Source organism: Cibotium barometz, chromosome 8 (genome assembly GCF_041138505.1).
Source record: "Cibotium barometz isolate CiBa-2024 chromosome 8, ASM4113850v1, whole genome shotgun sequence".
Taxonomy (NCBI): domain Eukaryota; kingdom Viridiplantae; phylum Streptophyta; class Polypodiopsida; order Cyatheales; family Cibotiaceae; genus Cibotium; species Cibotium barometz.
The window spans coordinates 12,071,246-12,093,887 of record NC_141053.1 but is presented as its reverse complement, the minus strand read 5'-3'; the positions used below and the strand labels follow the sequence as shown (position 1 = coordinate 12,093,887).

Here is a 22,642-nt window from a genome sequence, read left to right as displayed (position 1 = left end):
ATGACATTCCAAATTTTTATATTGGATGTGAAGTGGATCAAGGATGTGTGTGGAAGCACTCAAACAACTGTGAAGAGGCATCCAAAAGGATTTATGGTGATCGATTCTACAAAATTTTGGCAAACAGAGAGGGACACATTTATGCTACCTCACCATTGTGAACAAGTAAATTCTAACCATAAGCTTTTATTATATCATACTTATGCATGTTTAATTTACACTCGATGTGTTTCTTCTTATAGGGTTGTGTTTCACGTGAATATAAATGACAAGAAATGGTGGTATGTCATACAAGTCGCTCCTCATTCAAAGAGATTTTTTCAAGATAGGGATGTTGAAGAGCTCATGGACGAAGTGGCAGTTGAAAAAATGAACATGCGCAGGATCAAGTACAAGATGGAGAACGGGAGATACCACCAACTAATCAAGATGAAGGTGTCTATATTCAAGATAATGAGGAAGGAAATAATTCCGAGCATGATGATGTTGAGTCTGTTGCTAGTGAGATAGATCTTTTTGTTGACATTGCAATGGGATATATGGATCTTGACATAGACCAGTAAGCATGTACTATGGATTTGAAAGAAGATGTAAGAGATATTGGGCCAAACTCACCCTAATTCATTAAACAATTTCTCCATTTGTTGCTAGTCTTGATTTAGTTCATATTTGATTGTATTACAATACATTTTGTGCTTCTTCTTATTCTGTGATATTGGGATATTTTTAACTCTCGGGAATGCTCTTTGGAATGCCTGGATTTTTGTTTCCTAGTATGCTAGACATACAGGAGGGTAGGCAAAGGAGGAGGAAATCATAGGAGGAGGCTCAAGAGGGGGGGGGTAGGAGTCAGTAGTTTGTGAGGACAGGCTAGCCGTTGTGCTCTACGTAGAATCTTACCCCATGCAAAAATAAACATACTTTTTTTTCCTAATGATTTTCCTCTCCAAATTTCCAAATTCCATAAACTTTTATTTGTGCTCTATTAACACCATTTTGAGCAAGCACACTGGCATGCTTATGCCTTCGATGTCATTTACCTAACGTTTTTAAGAGTCTCCCAAGTTTGGCAAGTGTAGCATTCGAGCATGGGCACAGCAACTTGCAAGACACAATGACGGAAGAAAGCAACGATGGAGCACCAAGCGCTCAGGCCACGTCGCCAATGCTTGGGATAGCAAAGCATAATTCAAACTTGTTTTAGACTCTAGTAGTAAAAATTGATAATGGGATAATGGATTGGCTTGCCTTTGTTAATGAGCTGATCGATGAGCTAGTCATTGGCGAACCACCACCCAAGTCCCACAATTGTTGTGCGTCCTTCGATGCTTATATCCTTATCCGTGCAGTAATCTACATAAAGGATTCAAGGAGCACTACTAGGTTTGTGTTCTTGCTCTCATAGTGCAGAGTGTAGACAATTAATTATCCATTAAATCCATACCTTAACAAAAACGTAAGAAACTGACCTATCATTGTGCAGAATCTAGACAATGCATTATCCATTATCCATATCTTAACAAGAACTTAAGAAACTGACCTATCAAATGATGGAAGAGTGTAGGTACTATGAATGGTATAAGGGGGTGTGCACACTGCATGCAAGGCTGAGGGGAGTCTGGATTCGAAAACCTGCAAGTAGGAAGCGCCAATTTCCAAAGTGGGTAGGCCGCAAGTTGGAGGGCAAATTATGATAGGCTGATACCCTATAGGCATGCCGCATGAGGAGATCTGCATAAGCCTTAACTTCAATGGCTGGTAAAATTAGTATTTTTGATTAGAAAAACATATAATTTAATCAATCAATTATATATATATACATACATACATACATACATACATATATATATATATATATACAATATTTTAAGGGATTTTAGGTATAATTTTGTTAAATAACTTTTAAAAATTTAGAAAAACATCTACAGAAATTTGAGGTTGAAGGGTTTTTTGGGAATTGTTGGGGAAAACGTTTTCTTCTGCTGCGAACACTGTCGATGGCGCAACCCCGCCTCAGTACTGCATTAAAAAAAGAGAGAGGGGGGTCAGTGTGGTACTACGTGCAGTAGCTGCATGACTTAATGAGAAAGAGGCAGCGTGCACGCAAGCAGCACAGCGCCAGCTGTGCTGGGTGCACAAGCGAAGCAGCTGGCCACCACCTATAAATAGAGGCTGCAAGGGAAGGGAAATAAGTCGTTCGCTAATTATCTAGCAGTAGTAGTGTCAGTATTAATTAGCTCCCTAGCTAGAGCAGCGCGCGCCTGCTGTTGTCTGCAAGATGGCGCTGCGTTTCAAGCAGCTTGTGGCGGTTGCGTTGATGGCGGCCTGCCTTGTTGCGGCGGAGTGGGGCGCCTCCGCCTATTCCGACAACTGCTCAGGCTCCGCCCTCTGCGGCAGTGTCAGCCAGAACGATTGCATTACAGCCTACAACCGCTTCGACAGTGGCACCACGTACACAGCCTACACGTCCCGCGTGTCCGGCCACTGCACGGCCATCTTTCGATGCCAAGGCAGCTACCCCGCCACGACTGGTGCCGATCTCAAGAACCAGTTTTCCCAGATCTACAACGGAGGCGGCTGTGGTAAGTGCGGCAGCCACGCTTTCAACAACGGAAATTGCGAGGCTACCCTCAATTACTGCGGCAGTTGCACGGACTCTGGTTAAGTTCGTCGTCCAAAGGCTAGCTCTTTGCCGCCGCCGCCGTCGCTGCTGCTGCTCGTCGACGACTCTCTTTATATATGAGACCGTAACACGCGCTTTTTTTTTTTCCCTTCTTCTTCTTTTCAATTAACTCGTGAATATTGCAATGATGTGTGCTCTCTCTCTCTCTCTCTCTCTCTCTATCTTGTATGTACTTCACATCAATTAGTACAAGTTTTCCCCAGCATTTTATGCAAGAAAGCAAGTGTGTACACCAAGCCATGGCTTTTGATTTCCCTTGGCTGATTGCAATGATGTGTGCTTTTCTCTATCTTGTAGTTTTCCCGACGTTTTTTTTGGCAAGAAAGCAAGTGTGTACCTTAAGCCATGGCTTCTAATTTCCCTTAGGCTGATTGCTAGGCTTGTCATTTTTCGACCTTCGTGGTGGATAGTTCTTGCATTTGTTGGCTATAAAACCCTAGTATTTCCATCGAAGATGAACTTCCAGAGGGTAAACAATCCAAATTGATGGGATGATCTAGAAGTACAAACCCCCATCTCCTCTGACTATGATGAGCCTAATACCAACACCAAGAAGCGCTCTCAGAGCCAACAGATCTGCGACTTCCTTTCCTCACCAATCCAGATTGGAACTCTACTTGTAGGTAATCCTACGCCATGGAAGGACTTGAAAGATTAAACGGAAGGGAGGCTCACAGTAGGGATGGAGGAGTTAAACTCAAAAGATTGGATGGAAGGGAGGCTCAGACGAGGGTTAGGGGACTTACAAGACCTTGAGATGCCCATTAAGCTGGCCCCTAGGTGGAGAGCAAGAAAGAAAAAGAGCCAAAAGGATAACAAACAAGTTGGGATTATATTTTAAGAGTGATGACACTAACTTCTAGCTCCCCCCCATTGACTTTAAGGGGCATCAACAAATGATTGACATCCTGGCACCGGAGTCAGCTTAATCATGAAAGAATGATGGAAACAATGGGGAAATCCACCTATGAAAAACACCCCCCCTTGTTATCAAACTAGCCGCACCGATATTAATTAACCTTGCTACACTCGTCCAAATCCTCCCAAAAATAACCATAGTAACCTCTGGGATTCAATTTGTCTACACCCTCATAGTTATGCGGTTTTCATACAAACACACATCATTTGATTGAAGCTTGGGGTGACCATTCTTGCATATAGCGTGATCTTTTTCTATTGTTCTTTGTATTCTTCAATGACTAATATCAGTTCCTCCACGTGAACTTGCAATGCTGCTTCATCATTCACTTTCTCTACAAATTTCTTTGTGGCTTCCCACACATGTTCCCTTAGCTGATTTGCAGGGATATGGTGCTAAGCCGGTCCACAAGACTCTCTCCTCCCTTATAATTTTCTAATGGGGGTAATTCTACGATTAGTCTGACTATGCTATTATCAATAAAGATGCCCTATTTTGAAACAATATGTCCTTAGTAGGATTACACCATCACACATCCAAATTCGACATTTCAGAGATCCTATAAAATCTACATATCTTTAAGACCATCCTAAGACACTTGAGATGCTCCTTCAATGAGTAATTTATGTTGATATTGTCCACAAATACTTCTAGGAGCTTCCTCAGTATTATTTCAATGTACTGCTCATCAACCTTTGGAATTCCCCGAGGGCATTACTTAGTTCGAATGGCTATATATGCACACAAAAGTGGTCCAAAAAACTATAGACTTCTTTGTCTACTTTACATTCTAGTACATATCTGATGAAAGATAAAATACATTGATCCTTGATAGTGGTTTTATTGACCTTTTTGGTATTAACACAAACTCTTAGCTTGTCGTTCTTTTCAGGGTCAATGCAAACTCTTACCTTTAGACTCTTTTACAAAACAAAAAAAATGATAGATGCCCATTTGGTATGTTCAATTTTGTACAAACATTCCACTAAGATAAAAATACTCTAGCTCCTCCTAGACTTGATCTATATACCTAAGGTTGCTTGGTCACTTTCTTTGTTGGACAGGCCTAGCAATGGGGATGATATACTTGATTACTTGAGGGGGAACTCCTTTCATATCTATGTATATCCATGCAAAGATGTCCTTGAACTCTCTACAAAGATCTACGAGTTCTTTTTCCTTATCTAAGTTGAGGTCATTTCTTATGTAGACAGGTTTAGGATCCTCCCCAAGATCCACAAGATTTACTTCTTTGGTCTTAGCGAAAGATGTTATATGCTTATCATCCAAAATTAGTTTGGCTTGTTCAAATTGAATCAACTGGGCTTGTTCAAATTAAATAAAGCACTCTTCATTTTGGTAAGCCTTGAAGTTTTCGGTTAGCATGGAGGTCATGTTCTTCTTGCTCCTTGAAGTTTTCGGTTAGCATGGAGGTCATGTTCTTCTTGCTCCTTGAGCGTCAATTTATTGTACAGTGTGCATATGAGCATTAGTTGATTTATTTTGTAATGTGCATATGTGCACAGGTTAGATTATTGTATTAGAAGAATTATGCAAACCTTAGAAGGTTTGAGGATAAAGGTTAATTGAGGACCAAGGCTAAAATTGAGGACAAAGCCTAATTAAATGGCAAAGTCCAAATATGGATGTATACTTTATTTTTGGCTTAAAGCCTGCTTTTTGGAATATATAAAAATACCCACGCGAGAAGAAGCCACTCACGTTGGGGGGGGAAGATTGCACCCAGTCTTGTGTTGCCTTGTGTTGATGGTGATGTATTTCTTTCTCTTGCTCTATGTTTTGATATGTGCTTTTAATTTTTTTAATTTAATTCAAGTAGTTGTTTTGATATTTGATATAATTTTTATGAGTCTTTTGATTATTCTCTTCAAGAAAATTAAAGGTCCGGTTGCAGTGTGCCAAGGTTTGATTTTTGGCCTTTGTGGCACTTCACAAGAGTTTGATAGGTCCTGTCATCCTAGGGATAGATTCATCTAGATTTGGCTCAAATAGGTTAACTGGAATTGTGATTCCCTTTGTATTTTTCTCCACCCTATGGCTCAAAAAATTCACATAAACCTTCCAAGCTTTGTGCAAGAGTCCTTAAGCTTTTGTCTTCTTTATCCTTTGGATTTTTATGAGCTTCTCCCTATTCTTCAAGTGCAAGTACTCATAGCTTTGATACCACTATCATGGGACCTCATGTACTTCTTGTTGAAGAATTAATTAAACTCACATATACATCAAGAATAAACCATAGACTTAAATCAAATTGACAAGATTGAGCATAGCATAAAATAAAACATAAGGTAGAGTAAACATCACCATTAAGACACTGTTGGTAACCAACTAATACGTGTAGCTCCCACTTCCATGAGATGAGTGTTTTGAGATCTGTATTTAATATGTAGCCCAAGAAGCTAATAATAGTTGTGTGTACAAATTTTGGCTTGCTTTTTCATTTTTACAAAAATAGCTCAAGCACTAGAGCTTGTTCACACACTGTGTAAATAACAAAAACTCTTCCAACACATGTGCTAATAATATAGCAATGCCATGCACAAGCATGCATAAATAATATGTACAATCATTTGGCACATGGCCAATAAAATAATAATAATCCGGGATGATATAGACAAGATCCTCCATGTGTGACATGTGCACTGCTTATCACCTATCTCTCACAAACGTAAACACATTAGTTGTTCCAATTAATTGCTACCTCCACAATAATTAATCCCAATATGAAACATTAATAGGAACAAACATAGCACACACTCACCACTTGTTACACTTGATGAGAGTATCATTTTACACATCATCTAGCATGGCATGTATTATCACTTGTTACACTTCAATTAGCATGGCACATCATTGCATAAACAACTTGTTACACTTTGACTCTATGCAATTGTCTAGCGTAGTCACTTGTTTCACTTTGACCACACACAATTGTCAAGCATGGCAACACTTGTTACAACAACTCAACAACATACACCCATCAAGCATGGTCTCAAGCTACATACCAATAACACTAGGTAACTAGTATTTAATACGGGGTCACCCACGATGCCAATTCACTTAGATGGCACACTAGCATCCGAGCATCCCCATTTAAGTAAAGGGTGGACATTATGTAACAGTAAACCATAACTGGGGGAAAAAATAAAAAATAAAAAGCAACAGATAAAAAGTAAAAGAAGTTTAAGAAAAAGAGAGAAAAAGTTAAGGGGAAAAGGGAAAAGATAGGTTAGAAAAACAAATATGGGAAATTTAAAAAAAAATCAAAGCTAAAAGTTCTAGAAACCCATTTTAGGGTGTGGGAATCACGTTGGTGCAACCTGTACAACAGCCTCAAAAATTTAAATTTTGTATAGTGAATTCACAAATTGGTGCCTGGGGATCTCAAGAAAGTGCATACCCAAACTTTTCCAAGGTGTCTTGAACTATTTGAAACCTATTTTGGACAAGTTTTCTCAACAAAAGGAAAATTTTAAAGAAACCAATTTTCAAACTTCTTGGATTGTAGTAAGCCCAGATTCTCATGCACTTACAATCTGCACATGTATTAGAGGCCTATTTAGATGATAGTGTGTTTATTGAGCTAGGTGTATACCAGTCTCCACTAGGCTCACGACCTTCGATATCAGAACCCAATTTAGCATTGTACAAGGACCTGTAAAAATAGGGGCCTCTGATATTTCATTTGACTTCGAGTCAATGAAAGGATCCCCAGTCACCCAAGAAGTGAGAACCCTAACCAAGCTTTACCAACCTCGCTAGCCACCACTCTTTCTGATCACGTAGCTAGCTACCTTAGAGATTAGGTCTCAACTGTTACCTTTGAACCAAACCTTACTACATACCAACTACATGATGGAGGAGTTAAGGTAGAATCTAGAGAGGCACTTGGTGTAGTCTCATCCTTAAGGACGGAGCTTTCATGTTGATATCCCTATCCATGCACCTTCACCAACTGTGACCATTGACCCATGTCCCCTTGCATAAGTGCCTACGCCTAACTAGCAGAACATTAGAAGAAGTGCAGGAAGTATACGCAATTATTAAGGTTGCTAGAGCCAAAAAACATGAGACTTTGCAATTGGCACGACAACGATTAGTAGCCTTAATAGCTCAGTATACCCAAAGTCAATCCTAAGCCAAGACCACACAAGTAATGCCCGATAGCCTAGATATATGTAATAACATTGCATCTACCTTTGTGCATGTTTTGGACCAACGTCTTCTTACAGAAGACTAGGACTATGATGCGGCGATAGAAACCCTTGTGGATTTAGGCACAGCTCAAATCTACAGTGTTAGTTGGAAAAATATTATTCAATTAGTCTCTAGGGACACAACAGAGGATGAACACTTGTAGGGCATCTGCGATTACATACATAGGATCATCGAACATGAAAGGATCCAAAGACTTGTGATGCAAGTGGGGATATCCAAAGAAAGAGTGCCCATAATAAGGGAAATGGTAACACTCCATGTGACCTCGATGGATCCTACTTTTATACTATCAGCTGGCTATACCATGGACCCACCCCCATCTTCTATCCCACAAAGCCGTGTAGGACTCAAGAGCATTCTAGCACAAGATTTCCATTCCTAGATCCTAGAGCTACCCCTAACCAAGACATTGCTAGAACACTACTTGGTTGAGTGGTAAACTAACATATCATAATTACCTTTAAGCCATAGGCCCACAACCATGGTAGAAACCACCCCACTTTCCTCCCTCCAGCTTGGCATATCTACTATGGCCATTTTGAGAGGATCATCAGCTTCACATAAACCATTTGTCACATGTTATTCTAGTGCCCCCATGACACATCCATTTCCTAAAGTCATTCAATGCGCTACCAACTCTGGTTGTGAGACCGATTGTACTTAATTCCCACATGACTACAGCACCTATTGGGGTACCAATAGGACACACACCTTATGCTACACATTTAGCTCCACCTAGATTTAGACAAACGTATCCTCATGCAGTGCCATGTGTTACACTTGCAGTTGTTGCACCTGTTGCGCCACCACAGACCCAGTTGCTTTTGAGCACAAGCCCACTACAGACCCAGTTGCTTTTGCGCACAAGCCCTAGTAAGAGCGACAGTTGAGAGCATAGTGTCTGTTATGAGAGATGGGGGGGTCGACATAGCTATTGAAAGGCCGTCCAAATAGCCAAGCTAACCGAGAGGTTCACTGTAAATGGTAATCCTATGAGACATCTAGAGGTATTTGATCAAGTGTGTGAGGCCCTAGGAGAACAAAATGAGGTTGCAAAGACTAATTCCTTTAGTTTAATATTAGACGGTAAGGCTGGGTATTGGTACATAACTCTCAAGGTCGAGTAATGCTTGAACTTCACCACTCTTAGGAGATTGTTCTTAAAGCAATTTGTGCATGAAGGAGTCTTAGAGGGTGTAGCTTCACAGCTGCACAAAGTAGAGACAGAAGAAGAGTCGTCGATATGAGATTTCATTAGACAGCTCAAGCATTTGAACTCTCATTGCCTTTTGCATAAACGCTATTCGAATAATCAACTACTTGATAGTTCCCATTAGGACATTTTGGAGGTCATTCGTAGGGCCTTTTAGTAGAGAGAGAAAAAGGAGCGCATCCAATCAAGAAGAAGGCAACGTTATGTTGAAAAATAGGTTATTTATTTTTTCTAAATCCAAAAACTCTTCCTTCTCATGTCAAAATGTACTCTACTTACACTTGATAGTCACTTTTCACACCCGAATGCATTAAACACACCTACACTTTTATGGGAAGTGAAACTTCTATTTGAATCCATGTATTAAATATACCTTTTTGCAAAGGAGGGAAAATTCCCCCCCTCTCAAACTTCCTCTTGGCCTTAAACAATATCTCACGCTCTTTTCATTTCCTCTCTACCATTTTCTGAAGCTTCGAGCTTTTGTACTCCATTCCTTCTTGAAAAGATGGGTAGCAAATCTCGTTTTATATCATCCCGATTTCGCCCCACTAATGCCATCATAGATGATTCAATTCCTAGGGCAAGGAGACCAAGATCAAAAGTGTTTTGCTATACTTGTATCCAACTCTCTCAATGCACAAAATCAGTGGACTCGAGTGTTGATCACCAAGGGCACATGGGTCCTTATGCAGTCAAGGAAGAAAAGAAAGACAAGCAACAAGAATACATTTAGGGCGTCATGGAAAGGAAGAGTAAAAGACTTCAAGATAGAGACTGGAAGGACAACCATCAAGGAAGTCTTAGTGCAGCATATATATATGCATAATGAGCTTGTGCTTGAGAATCTAGATGACATAAAATTGCCCTCACTAGACAAAACTGTAAGTAAATCTATCGCTTGTCAATCTTTCATTTTCTCATAATGGTCTAATGAACTATGTAAACTGTCCACGTCTATGGTTGCAGATGTGTACCCCTCATCATATGAGGAGTGGGAGCCAGTTCAGTGCATCATTAGAATTATGAATGTGGTTTACGCACACACTGGTCAGCTACAGTATGAGGGAAGGACCAACAAAAGCCTTGTAGATATAGGAATCTTTTTCTATGATCATTTCTACCATCTGCTCAACAAGAAACACAATCGGCCACTTGGAAGAGCTACCTTTGCAAGCTGAGTGGAACTACATGGATTGGTATATCCCAGACCCCTCAGTAATGGAGTCAGCAAAGAGCAAGCTCTTCAAGGATGTGCAACGCTCCCTACGAGGGAGCATTCTAACTCGTGTAGTAAAATTTATTGTTTACTTACCAATTATTGTGTTTGTGGAACTTTTTAGCTTATTTCAGGTGAAGATAGCGAGGACCATGCTTGTTTGCAAAGATTTGGACACATTCCTCTTAGCAAGGCTTCTTTGATAAGGGATGGCTGAGTAAAGTTTTTGACGATATCCAATTTAACATTGCACTGGAGATAGTAGTTGCGAAGTTGTGAAGTACATGATTGCAACTCAATCTTTTATCTTGTCCTTCTGGTATAGCAGGTCCCGTTACATCAATGGAGAGTTGGTGCCAATGGATCAGGAAGCCGCAAGTGCAATGGACGACAAAGTCATAGACATTGAAGTGATTGATGAAGCTTCAACACTGGTGATAATTGTTTCTATACAAGGAAAATGTAATTTACACAACAGCCTACGGAAGGATAGATTCATTCACAATAGAAGAAAGGAGCGACTAATACAATAATGTAAAGAATTGGGTAACATAGTCAAGATCATTCCTACTTGACAATACCCACTCCAATGTACTCTTTTGACATAATTAATCAAGTCTATCTTGTTAATGACACTCCTACTTGACATTACAAATTTGAATGTACTCTTTTACCATAATTAATCAAGAGCCTTTTGTTCGATGCAGTACTTTCAAAAAATAATACAATGTATACTATTTTCCAAGACATATTGCTTGAGTGAGAATAGAACAGTTGAAAACATTACATTACAAAAAAGGATTTCTCATTACATAATCTTGTACATAGTCTTTTGATTTGTACAATCCATCTAAATATGGAATCAATTGTTCTTCCAAATAAACATCATCTGCATTACCTTCGAAAGGAAAGGGTGATATCCATGTTCCCATGGGATTGTACATAGCCTTCTCAGGGGCATCATCAATTAATAATGTATTTGTGGGACTATATGGGCGTTGGATATCCACATAGCACTTCATAAGTAAGGGTACCCCACATTTGTTGGGATGAAAAACACATGGGTCAATGTAACAGTGCCTTTGGTCATATGCGAAATACAATTCTGTTTCCTCAATCTTAGATTCTCTCAAAACTAGCGTGACAAGAGGCCTCAAATTATGCGTCATCATTGAGGACCATATGGCCAATCTAAAGTGCTTAGTTACAAAGTTGATAAATTGATACAGTTTGGGCCTTAGCATGACATGCATTTCTCCGACTTTGTAATTCCCTATAGCACTTGGTCCAAAGCTCTTGGGCTGTCTTTTGAGTAGCAATCCATTAACATCCAAGATAATAAGCCTCCTCGATGTCTGGAACCATTATTAACATGATTCTAATCAGTTTGAATATGATTGAAGCTTATAATCATTGTTAAGGGACAAAAACAGCTAATAGAAACAATTCTTAAAATTGAGTTGGTTACATTACATCAGGTAAATTAGGCTTGGGATCTTCATCAAGCTTGGGATCCTCACTAGCCTTGGCATCCTCGTCAGACTTAGATTCTTCATTGTTTGCCTCCCTACTAGGTCGTGCCTCGGCCTCTGCAGTGCGCTTCTCGTCTGTTTTCTCTTCAGGCTTCGGCTTTGCCTCTTCAACTTGCTCTACCTCATCGGCCTTGGGATGTTCAATGTTAACCTCCACATTGGACCTTGGCTCTGCCTCTATGTGCTCAGAGGGCTTTGCCTTGTCTCCTACAGCCTGAAGGAGCACCTCGACGTCTGTAGGATCGGGGAATTTCGACTAGCTCTCCTCGGACATCTCTGTACTATTCTTTAATATTAATCGTATCATGGTCACTCTGGACCACTCTACATAGTTACTATTATAATTATGTAATGCGGTTTGAAAAAACAAAATTCACAATGTCAAACCACAAATCTAGCTAAATCAATGTCCACCCAATGATTCTTCCACTTACCTTGGACATGAAGGGATTCATGGAGAAGAGACTTTGGAGAATATATTCTACATGTATCATCGATCTCCATCCACAGGAGTGTGAGTCTCCTTGCTTGGGCATTTAAACAGGCTTGACCTCTGATTTGTACAGTTCATTGTCTCCATATAGGGAATCAAGAACATGAAGAAGCCTTTTTATACACCTGCATAATAAATAAGCTTTCACAATAAGATACATTGCTAACTTCAAGGAGCCATAGATACTAGAGAAAGGTGCTTTGAATGTTTGCTTAACAGGCCTAACTCAGGATGTGATCTTGGTACTGAATTAAGAGTCCACATGATTCTCTTATCCAATTCTATAACGGCAAGGCTCCAATGGTTCTTGCAAAAGTAGAAATATCTAAAACTAAGGCATCCCCTATCTATTAGATTATATAACTAACAAGATAGAGGAGTAACATACCCTGATTCATATGGAGAAATTAATATGGTAACCTCCAACATGTTCAAATAGGTGAACCACTTTTGAATCTCTTGCTGTGGGAAGTACTCCTTCTTCGTAGCAGTGGTGCCAGCCGAGAGTTGAGAATAAACACCTCAGAGTGGCTCTCACGTGGAAGCTAGAACTTTATTAAACTGCAGAAACAAGGGTAACTCATTGAGGAAAAAGGGAAGAACTAAAGACGGAACTACCATATCATCAAAAAATGCAATTCGGATACCTACTTTAAACAAACGTATAAGATAGTATCTATGATCTGTGATATCCTCTCCATCAAAGTTCTGACATCCACGATGTCAAGAGAGAGCTATCGCTCATCATCTTCCATATTCACGAAGATAAAAATGCCCCTCTGCAAGCTCCTTAGTAACTCTAGGTTGACTGACTCCAAGTCTTCTATTTCTTTGATGTACTATTTGTGGAGATTCTTTGGGTTTGATTTTACTTGTTGATCCTTGTCTTTTCTTGCCTTCCTCCCCCCTTTGGCGTCATGTTGATCCTTGTCTTTTCTTGCCTTCTGCTCTTCCTCCCCTCTGGCGTCATGTTCTGCCCTGGCTCTTGTGTTAATATCATGTGTCATATCTACAATTTTTATTTTATCCTCAAGAGCCCTTGCTGGTGGAATCATGAGGATGTTTTCCATTTTTGGGTCTGTAATCTCTGCAGGATGTAGAAGCTTCTCATAGCGAGTATCCCAATTTTTCAAGAACCCACAGACAGAGAGAGATTCCAGCGATAGACAGAAGAGAGTCCAGCATCCACGCCCACGTAACGAGAAAGCAAATGGCAACAGGTAAGTTTGCTTGCTCCTCTCTCTCTCTCTCTATCTCTCTCTCTCTCTCTCTCTCTCTCTCTCTCTCTCACACACACACACACACACACACACACTCTCAGATACACAGACACACAAACATGCATGCGCACAGATAGTTACAATCTTTCACACACACACACACACACACACACACACACACTCAGATACCCAGACACACAGACATGCATGCACAGACAGACACAATCTTTCACACACACACACACACACACACACATACATGTAGGAACAGACAGACACAATCTATTTCTGTCTCTCTCTCTCTCTCTCTCTCTCTCTCTCTCTCTCTCTCACACACACACACACACACACACACATACACACATAGAGAGAACCGTATACAATAGAGACACACACATACAGTACACTCACAAAGAGAGAGAGAGAGAGAGAGAGAGAGAGAGAGAGAGAGAGAGAGAGAGAAGTTTGTGTAGTTGTGCGCGATATGGCTCTTGTAAGGGTAATAGAGGTGCTTTATCGCGCCAAATTGCACACACATACAAACACATACATATACACTTATATCACATCCACACACACAGAGACAGAACCATATACAACACAGACAGAACCATATACAACACAGACACACATATAGAGTACACCCACAATGAGAGAGAGAGAGAGAGAGGGAGGGAGTAATAGAGAGAGATTTAGAGATAGTCAGAGAGAGATAGATAAAGATTTAGGGAGTTAGTCAGAGAGAGAAAGAGAGAGATAGAGATAAAGTGTTAGAGAAAGTAATTTAGAAAGAGTTATAAAAAGAATTAGTGAAAGAGTGTGTGCATTTTGGCGTGATATGGCTCTTGTAATGGTAATGCAAGTGCTTTATCGCGCCAAATTGTACACACATACACCCACATACATTTACACTTATATCACACACACACACACACACACACACACACACACACACACAAACACACACACACACACACAACAACAACAATAACAACACACAGACACACACATATAGTACACCCAGAGAGAGAGAGAGAGAGAGAGAGAGAGAGATTTGTAAAGTTTGGCACGATATAGCCCTTGTAGGGTTAATGGATTTTCTTTATCACGCCAAATTGCACAAATACAATAAGGGGTGACTCCCCTTTTCTAATTCATACTGGTCTTCCTTCTCAGAAAAAAGAAAGCTTAAGCGGGGAGTCACTGCGCTGGATCCTGAGTTTAGTGCTGTGGGTAGGAGCAACATGTGAATGAAGTTTGCAAAGCTGTTGATGAGCACAAAGAAAAGATCTATTGACTTCACCACCACTGATGACGACCCTGCAGATATAGAACAGTATGAGCGCTCACTTTTCTCTCACTTGGGAACTTCTGTAGCTCAGACCAAATGGCGGACCTATCAAGACATAGCTAGGGTAACACCCTGGGGTCAGCAGCACTTTCGTAACAATGTCCGCTTAGCCATGGTTATTGAAGCTTTGGGTTTGGGTCCCCGATACTACTGCGTCATGAGATCAAGGCATCTTGGGTTTTCTGAGCGGGTCTTCTTACTGGCGTGTTTTCTTCCTCATGAGAAGATATGCCTTTACCCCATTTTTGGCTTGCCTCTCTCAGAGGTCCTTTTGTTAGATCACCTCATACCACTGAGATAGGTGCGGCAATAACCAACAGAATTATTCCCATAGATGAGTTACCTTATACTTGTGCAGCTTGTGAGTGCTGTTTTTGTGACCATATGATGGACGGGCTTATGGAAGTGTAAAGAGTTCTTCTATCTTTACTGTATAAGTTCCGAGAATGAATAAAGTTTAAATCTTGTTCTTATCTTGCTCTTTTTGAGACTTTTCTTGGTGGTTAATCTTGATTAAAATTTTTCTCTAAGTCTCATATTCGTGCATCTTGTGAAATTACCCTAGTTTGCGAGATGAGGACATCTCGCGTTTTTTAAGTGGGATAGAATGTAAGATTCCTCCTCCACTCCCTTTTTAATGTCTAGTATCTTCCCCTGTAATCAATCCCTCTTCAGAAATATAAAGACTTTGTTTCTAACTATTTTAACCTAGAGAGAGAAAATATTCTAGAGAGAGAATATTCAGATTTTGAATATTTTTGGATAGAAAAATATCTCTTATAATTAAGATGAATTCCCCTGAAATAAAAATTCAAAAAGAATTTTTCAATGTGCAATTGGAATTAATTGGAAATGTGTATAAAGGACCTTAGCCTAAGGGTCTAGATTTTCAGAAATTTTTGGATTATGGTCCAATTAAGGTTCCTATGGGCCAATAGCATCAATCCATGTGTAGGGAGGAGATAAATCCAATTTGTAAAAGAAGATACCCAAAAATGAGTAAATGCTCACATAAGATGAAGAGTTGAAAATGTACAAGGTTTATTAGTAAAAAACTATGAGCAATATTAAAAATATGAGATATTTTGGGTATCCAAAAATGAGTAAATGCTCACATAAGATGAAGAGTTGAAAATATACAAGGTTTATTAGTAAAAAACTATGAGCAATATTAAAAATATGAGATATTTTGGGTATAATGATTCCATTTTGACACGTATGTAAGGAAGGGGAGTTCTTTAAAGGAGGTGCATATTTCACATAAGATGAAGAGTTAAAAATGTACAAGGTTTATTAGTTAAAAAAACTATGACACATATGTAAGGAAGAGGAGTTCTTTAAAGGAGGTGCATATTTCACATAAGATGAAGAGTTGAAAATGTACAAGGTTTATTAGTAAAAAAACTATGAGCAATATTAAAAATATGAGATATTTGGGTATAATGATTCCATTTTGACACATATGTAAGGAAGGGGAGTTCTTTAAAGGAGGTGCATATTTCACATGCTTGAATGAGTTTTAAACTCATAAAAATTGAGATATTTCATCTCTCCTCTCTCCTCATTCAAGTCTAGTTCCAAAAAGTTAGCTTAACTGACCTAAAAATGGTCAAAAATTGACCAAACTGATTTGGAAAATTCTTGAATCAGTTTGTTTGGTTAGGAGCTCAATTTTTCCTATAAATAGAAGCCTACCCCTTGTTGAAAAATATATAGTGTTTATGCATCGTTACTCTACTCCACCTAAGCCAAGAACTGTGAATTCATTAATAATTCACTAGTTTTTGGAGCTTCCCTCTTTCTTCAATCCCCATTGGTGTCTCCATCAACATACTTAACCAATTGATTGGTTGGGGGCCTCTACCGTGAAGAAAGAATCAAGCAATTTGTAAGATAATTAATAAATTTTGATCATTTTCTATAATTTCTCAATGTTTCTCTCTTCTCAACCCCTCTCAAGCTTGAGAAGCTTAATTAGAATGGTTTTTGAATGTTATTGAAGTTAATTGATGAATGGTAGTGAAGAGTTATATAATTTGATGAATGCTATTGAAGTTAATTGATTAATGATAGTTAAGAATTACATAAATTTCTATTTATGCTTAATTCAAATAGTTTTTATGAAATTTCTCTCTCACTCAAGAAATGGTCATACTCATGACCCATTCTCAATCCAAATGAAGCTTTTCATAAAGCTTTTTCTTAATCCAAGATTAATCTATACTTGAGGTCAAATTAATGACTTTTTTCTATGCTTTTAGTTTATGTATTTCATGAATATTAATGATTCAATCTATTATGGATTATTGATCTAATTAGAGATCATTCTAATTAATTCTTAATGATAAGCTTTATCTCTTAGAAAAAATTGAGATTTATCAGTCATAACAGCGGAGCTATGGCAAAATTTTTATAAAAATTATGCATAAAATAATTTCATTCAAAGCATGAAAAGAGGACTTCCTACCATATTCTAGGAAATTATCATCTTAGATTAATTGAAGATATTCATAGAAAAATTAATTTTTATATTATGCATAATTGATTTTCATGCATAGAGATATGCATAATAGATTATTATTTTAACATAAAAGTGTTACTTTTATCATAATTAGATTTCATGCATAGAGGTATGCATAAAAGATTATTATTTTAATGTAAAAGTGTTACTTTTAGCACAATTGAATTTCATGCATAGAAGTATGCATAAGAGTTGATTATTTTATTATAAAAGTGTTACTTTTATCATATTTGAATTTCATGCATAAAAGTATACATAAAAGTTGATTATTTTATTATAAAAGTGTTACTTTTATCATATTTGAATTTCATGCATAGATGTATACATAAGAGATGATTATTTTATTGTAAAAGTGTTACTTTTATCATAATTGAATTTCATGCATAGAGGTATGCATAAAAGTTGATTATTTTATTATAAAAGTGTGACTTTTATTATATTTGAATTTCATGCATAAAGGTATACATAAAAGTTGATTATTTTATTTTAAAAGTGTGACTTTTATTATATTTGGATTTCATGCATAGATGTATGCATAAAAGATATTCTTTTATACTAAAAGTGTGATTTTCATCATAAATGGATTTTATGCATAACTTAGATACATAAGAGAAATTCTTTTATTCTAAAAGTGTAATTCTTACCAAATTGAATTTATGCATAAGAAGATGCATAAAAGATTGATTTTTACTTCGAAAGTATTAATCTCCTTAAATAGAATTTATGCATAAATAAATGTGTAAATAAATCTTATATCAAATATAAGAATTCTCTTGTATTTTATAAATAGATATGAGATGTGATAGGATGTGATAAGAGGTGTATAAGATGTGACAAGAGGTGATAAGATGCTTATGAAATAAGTTATGAGGTGATAAGATGAATTAAGATTTGATAAGATGTGTATGGGATGAGGTAAGAAGTGTATGTGATAGGATAAGATGTATATGGGTTGTGATAGGGCGAGAATGGATGTGATGTAAAAGATTAGATGTGAAGGCATATGGGGTTATATCAATGGGAATGTGAAAATGGATGTATGTATGTGGATGTGTGGATGTGGAGATGGGAGTATGGATGTGTGGATGTGGAGATGGGAGTGTGGATGTATGAATGTGGAAAGGAATGTATGCATGAAGATGTATATGCATAGATGTGAATGTGGATGTAGATGTGGCTGTATAGATGTGAATGTGAAATGTGGATGTGGATGTGGATGTATGTATGTATGTGGATGTAGATGTGGATGTATAGATGTGAATGAGAAGGTGGATGTGGATGTATGTGAATGTGGATGTAGATGTGGATGTATAGATGTAAATGTGGATGTAGATGTGGCTGTATAGATGTGAATGTGAAATGTGGATGTGGATGTATGTATGTATGTGGATGTAGATGTGGATGTATAGATGTGAATGGGAATGTGGATGTGGATGTATGTATGTATGTGGATGTGGATGTATGAATGAGGACGTGATAGTGGATGTATGCATGTGGATGTGGATGTATGGATGTGGATATAGATGTGTATGTATGAATGTGGATATGGGATGTGGATGTATAAATGAGGATGTGAAAATGGAGGTATGCATGTAGATGTGGATGTATGGATGTGAATGTGGATGTGGATTTGTATGTATGAATGTGGATATGGGATGTGGATGTATAAATGAGGATGTGAAAATGGAGGTAAGCATGTAGATGTGGATGTATGGATGTGAATGTGAATGTGGATGTGGATGTATGGATGTGGATGTGGATGTGGATGTGGATGTGGATGTATGGATGTGAATGTGGATGTGGATGTGGATGTATGGATGTGGATGTGGATGTGGATGTGGATGTATGGATGTGGATATGGATGTGAATATATGATATGTGATGTGAAGGAATCTGAAGTGAAGAGATGAAAAATGATGTGATTGGATGAGTACCATTTGCAAGACTGGTGAGAGAGATATTGCAAGATCTCCAGTGAATGTCTCGTAATAGGTTGGTTCTATGCAAGACTTAGTTCTACAGTCAACAATGTGCAACGATGGTCAGCCCAAGCGTTGCTAGCTCTTCAAGAAGCAGCTGAGACATATTCGGTGGACCTCATGCATGATGGTCAGTTTTAGCAGCTATTCATGCGAAGCCCATCACTCTTACGGACAAGGATATGAGACTTGTACTACGAAGGATTCGTAATAATGGTGATGCCTTCAGTTTGAACTTGGATAATATGATTTGAATAAATCATATGATGCGTTGTAAACCTGTGTTTCAATGTACTTGTAATCTATGAGAAGTGTTTTTAATATACAAGTACAATTTGATGTTTCTTTCTCAATATCTTGGGTGTTATTATCTTTTTCTCTCGTATAGTTTTTCAAGTTTATTGAAAGCATTATTTTTTTGTTCACAGGCCTCATATTATGGATTTAGGATTTTTTCACACAACATGTATGCGCATGAAAGACTATAAGTGTATAATATTTCAATGAATTTAGAAAGTTATCTTTACTAAAAAAATTACTCTAAAAATATAGTAATAATATAGAAAGTTTGTGATAGCCTGAAGGGCTATCACAAACGTCAGCTGATCTGGACTCACCCCTTCCTCTTGCATCTGTCTGTACGACTGTAGAGCTCTTTCTCCTTGGCCCTGCTCAACATTGCATTGCATTCTTTTGAAACATGCATGGGGCATCAAGAATGATGTATCAATCATGTCTTCAAAGGTGATGTGCATATATCTTGGTACGTACCTGAGATGATGATAATAATACAGCCATGATCTATCATGCCTGACTGCTGACCAAACTCACATCATTCCTTTGCCTCTCCTAACAACATAATCCACAAGATCCTGTGTGTGGAAGATGCCATTTCTCAAGCTTCTTTGCAGGAGAGAGCTTTTTCTGTGGGTGCTTGCGATCTCCTCAAATAGGTGGGCATACTTCCTGCTTGTGCTCCTGCCAGGCTTCCTTTCATGACCTTTCTGTCTAGAGTTTGGTGCACACTCCTACAGCCCAGAATCAGCATAATTCATTGACATCAAAATATATGCAATAGACTGCTTGGGCTGTAGTTTCACTGCATAATCAAATGCATGTTTTGCCAGCTCTAAATTGCCATGCATACGACATGCACCCAGCAAGTGCAGCCAGCTGGTCAATCCGGCCTGCATCGACATTCCCCCCAACATATTCTCTACCTTCTTGAAATCTCCTGCACGCCCTAGGAGATCTACTATACTATCTAAGTGCTTAGGATCTGGGGTTATGCTATGATCCCGGCTCATGGACTCAAAATGCTCAAGTCCTTCAGCAACAAGGCCAGTTCGAGTGCAAGCTGAGAGAACTGAAGTGAATGCTAATCCATCAGGCTTGATACCTGCCAGTTTTAATTTTTCAAACATGTGCAAGCTTGCTACTGCATTTCCCACTCCAGCATGACCAGCAATGCATGCAGTCCATGATACAATGTCAGGATTACAAAGTTCATCAAAGATGGCCTGTGCATCTACCATGCTTGCACAAGTGGCATAGGCGTGTATCAGAGGGGCTACCACAGAGGTAACCTGATCATAACCAGCTGAAACAACGTCAAAGTGAACCTGTTTACATATCTCCAAACTTCCTACTCCACTGCAAGCTTGCAGAGTGCAGCTAAGTGTAGCATCATCCAGGGTCACACCCTCTTTTAGCATCTGTCTGTACAACCAGAAAGCCTTCTCTTCTTGGTCCTGCTCAACATATGCTGAGAGCATCGCATTCCATGACACAATGTCACGCTGGGACAGCTCTTTAAACGCATCCTCCGCTTCCACAATGGTCCCACACTTGCCATACATGCTTACGAGGGTGTTACCAACAAGTACATTTGATAAGCAGCCATTCCTCTGAGCATCTGTGTGCAACGTCCGTCCAATTTCCAGAGACATCATCTTGGTTGATTCTTCCTTCTCTGCAAGGGTGCCACATGCCTGAAGGGCACTCACAAATGTCAAGTGGTTTGGACTCATGCTTTCCTCTTGCATCTGCTTGTACAACAATAAAGCTCTCTCTGCTTGGCCCTGCTTAGCATATTGTGACAGCATAGCATTCCATGACACTACACTGCGTCTGCACAATGCAGAGAACACCTCCTCTGCTTTTGAAACGGTTCCACACTTGCCATACATACTTACAAGGGTGTTGCCAATAAAAATGTCTGATGCATAGCCCTTATTGTGTGCATCTTTATGCAATGCCTGTCCTATTTCAAAAGCCATGACCTTGATTGATCTCCCCTTTGCGACAACAAGAGAATCTTCTTTCTCTAAAAGGGTGCCACATGCCTGAAGGGCTATCACAAACGTCAGCTGATCTGGACTCACCCCTTCCTCTTGCATCTGTCTGTACGACTGTAGAGCTCTTTCTCCTTGGCCCTGCTCAACATATGTGGAGAGCATTGCATTCCATGACACGGCATCACGTTGGGACAATGCAGTGAACATATCCTCTGCTTCCCCAAGTGCCCCACATTTACCATACATACTCACGAGAGTGTTCCCAACAAAGACATGGGATGTGAAGCCTTTCCTGCGGGCATGGTGGTGCAATTTCTTGCCCTGGGTAAGGTCAGGTATGCTGCCACAAGCTTTGAAGAGACTGGCATAAGTGAAAGCGTTGGGCTCTACACCATCCTCTTGCATGCATTGATGCAATTTGAGGGCTTCCTGCCCGCAGCCACATTCTACGTGAGCAGAGATCATGGCCGTCCATGAGAAGACACTACGGTGAGGCAATTTACAAGATAACTGGAATGCGTCATCGATGGCACCGCATTTTGCAAGGGTCACCACCAAGTAGCCGCCGAGCAAGCCAGTCAGCTGGACCCGATGATGCGTAAGATGGGCATAGACTCGCTTGGCATGAGCGAGGGCCTTCTTCCTGCAGCATGCCTTGAGGAGGAAGAGGTAGGTGTTGGTTGAGAGGGATGTGGGCATGCGGGAGAGGACATGCAGCGCCTTATCGAGCTGCCTCTTTTCGCAGAGACTGTGAAGAAGCTTCTCGCCATGGTGGTGGCTATCATCGTCATCATCGTTGTTGTGATGGATCATCCAGTCACCGCGGCTTGTATTGCTGGTGGTCCTGCAGCCCGAGGGACGGGTGTTCCACCATCCTGCCTGTGTCTGTTGCTCGCCTCCTCTTCTCCTTGTTTAAACACTGCAACCTTCTTCCTTAAAGGAATTAGTTAATGTGTGCCTTGCATCAAATATTATT

General features: G+C 39.3%; 2 protein-coding genes across 2 annotated transcripts; one reads left to right on the top strand and one right to left on the bottom strand.

Moving 5' to 3' along the window:
* The first annotated feature begins 2,205 nt into the window (after positions 1 to 2,205).
* On the top strand, positions 2,206 to 2,809 carry LOC147635911 (meiotically up-regulated gene 117 protein-like). The gene has a single exon (XM_086801312.1). It carries the CDS (start codon positions 2,279 to 2,281, stop codon positions 2,663 to 2,665), a length of 387 nt encoding a protein of 128 aa, XP_086657438.1. The 5' UTR covers positions 2,206 to 2,278; the 3' UTR covers positions 2,666 to 2,809.
* Positions 2,810 to 19,853: 17,044 nt separating this feature from the next.
* Positions 19,854 to 22,642, bottom strand: LOC147635910 (pentatricopeptide repeat-containing protein At3g53360, mitochondrial-like). Its single transcript, XM_086801311.1, has one exon. The coding sequence runs from the start codon at positions 22,477 to 22,479 to the stop codon at positions 20,398 to 20,400; it is 2,082 nt and encodes a 693-aa protein (XP_086657437.1). The 5' UTR covers positions 22,480 to 22,642; the 3' UTR covers positions 19,854 to 20,397.

Excerpts from the sequence above, each read along its gene's own strand:
- LOC147635911 (XM_086801312.1), top strand. The coding sequence starts at position 2,279 with ATGGCGCTGCGTTTCAAGCAGCTTGTGGCGGTTGCGTTGATGGCGGCC.
- LOC147635910 (XM_086801311.1), bottom strand. The coding sequence starts at position 22,479 with ATGATCCATCACAACAACGATGATGACGATGATAGCCACCACCATGGC.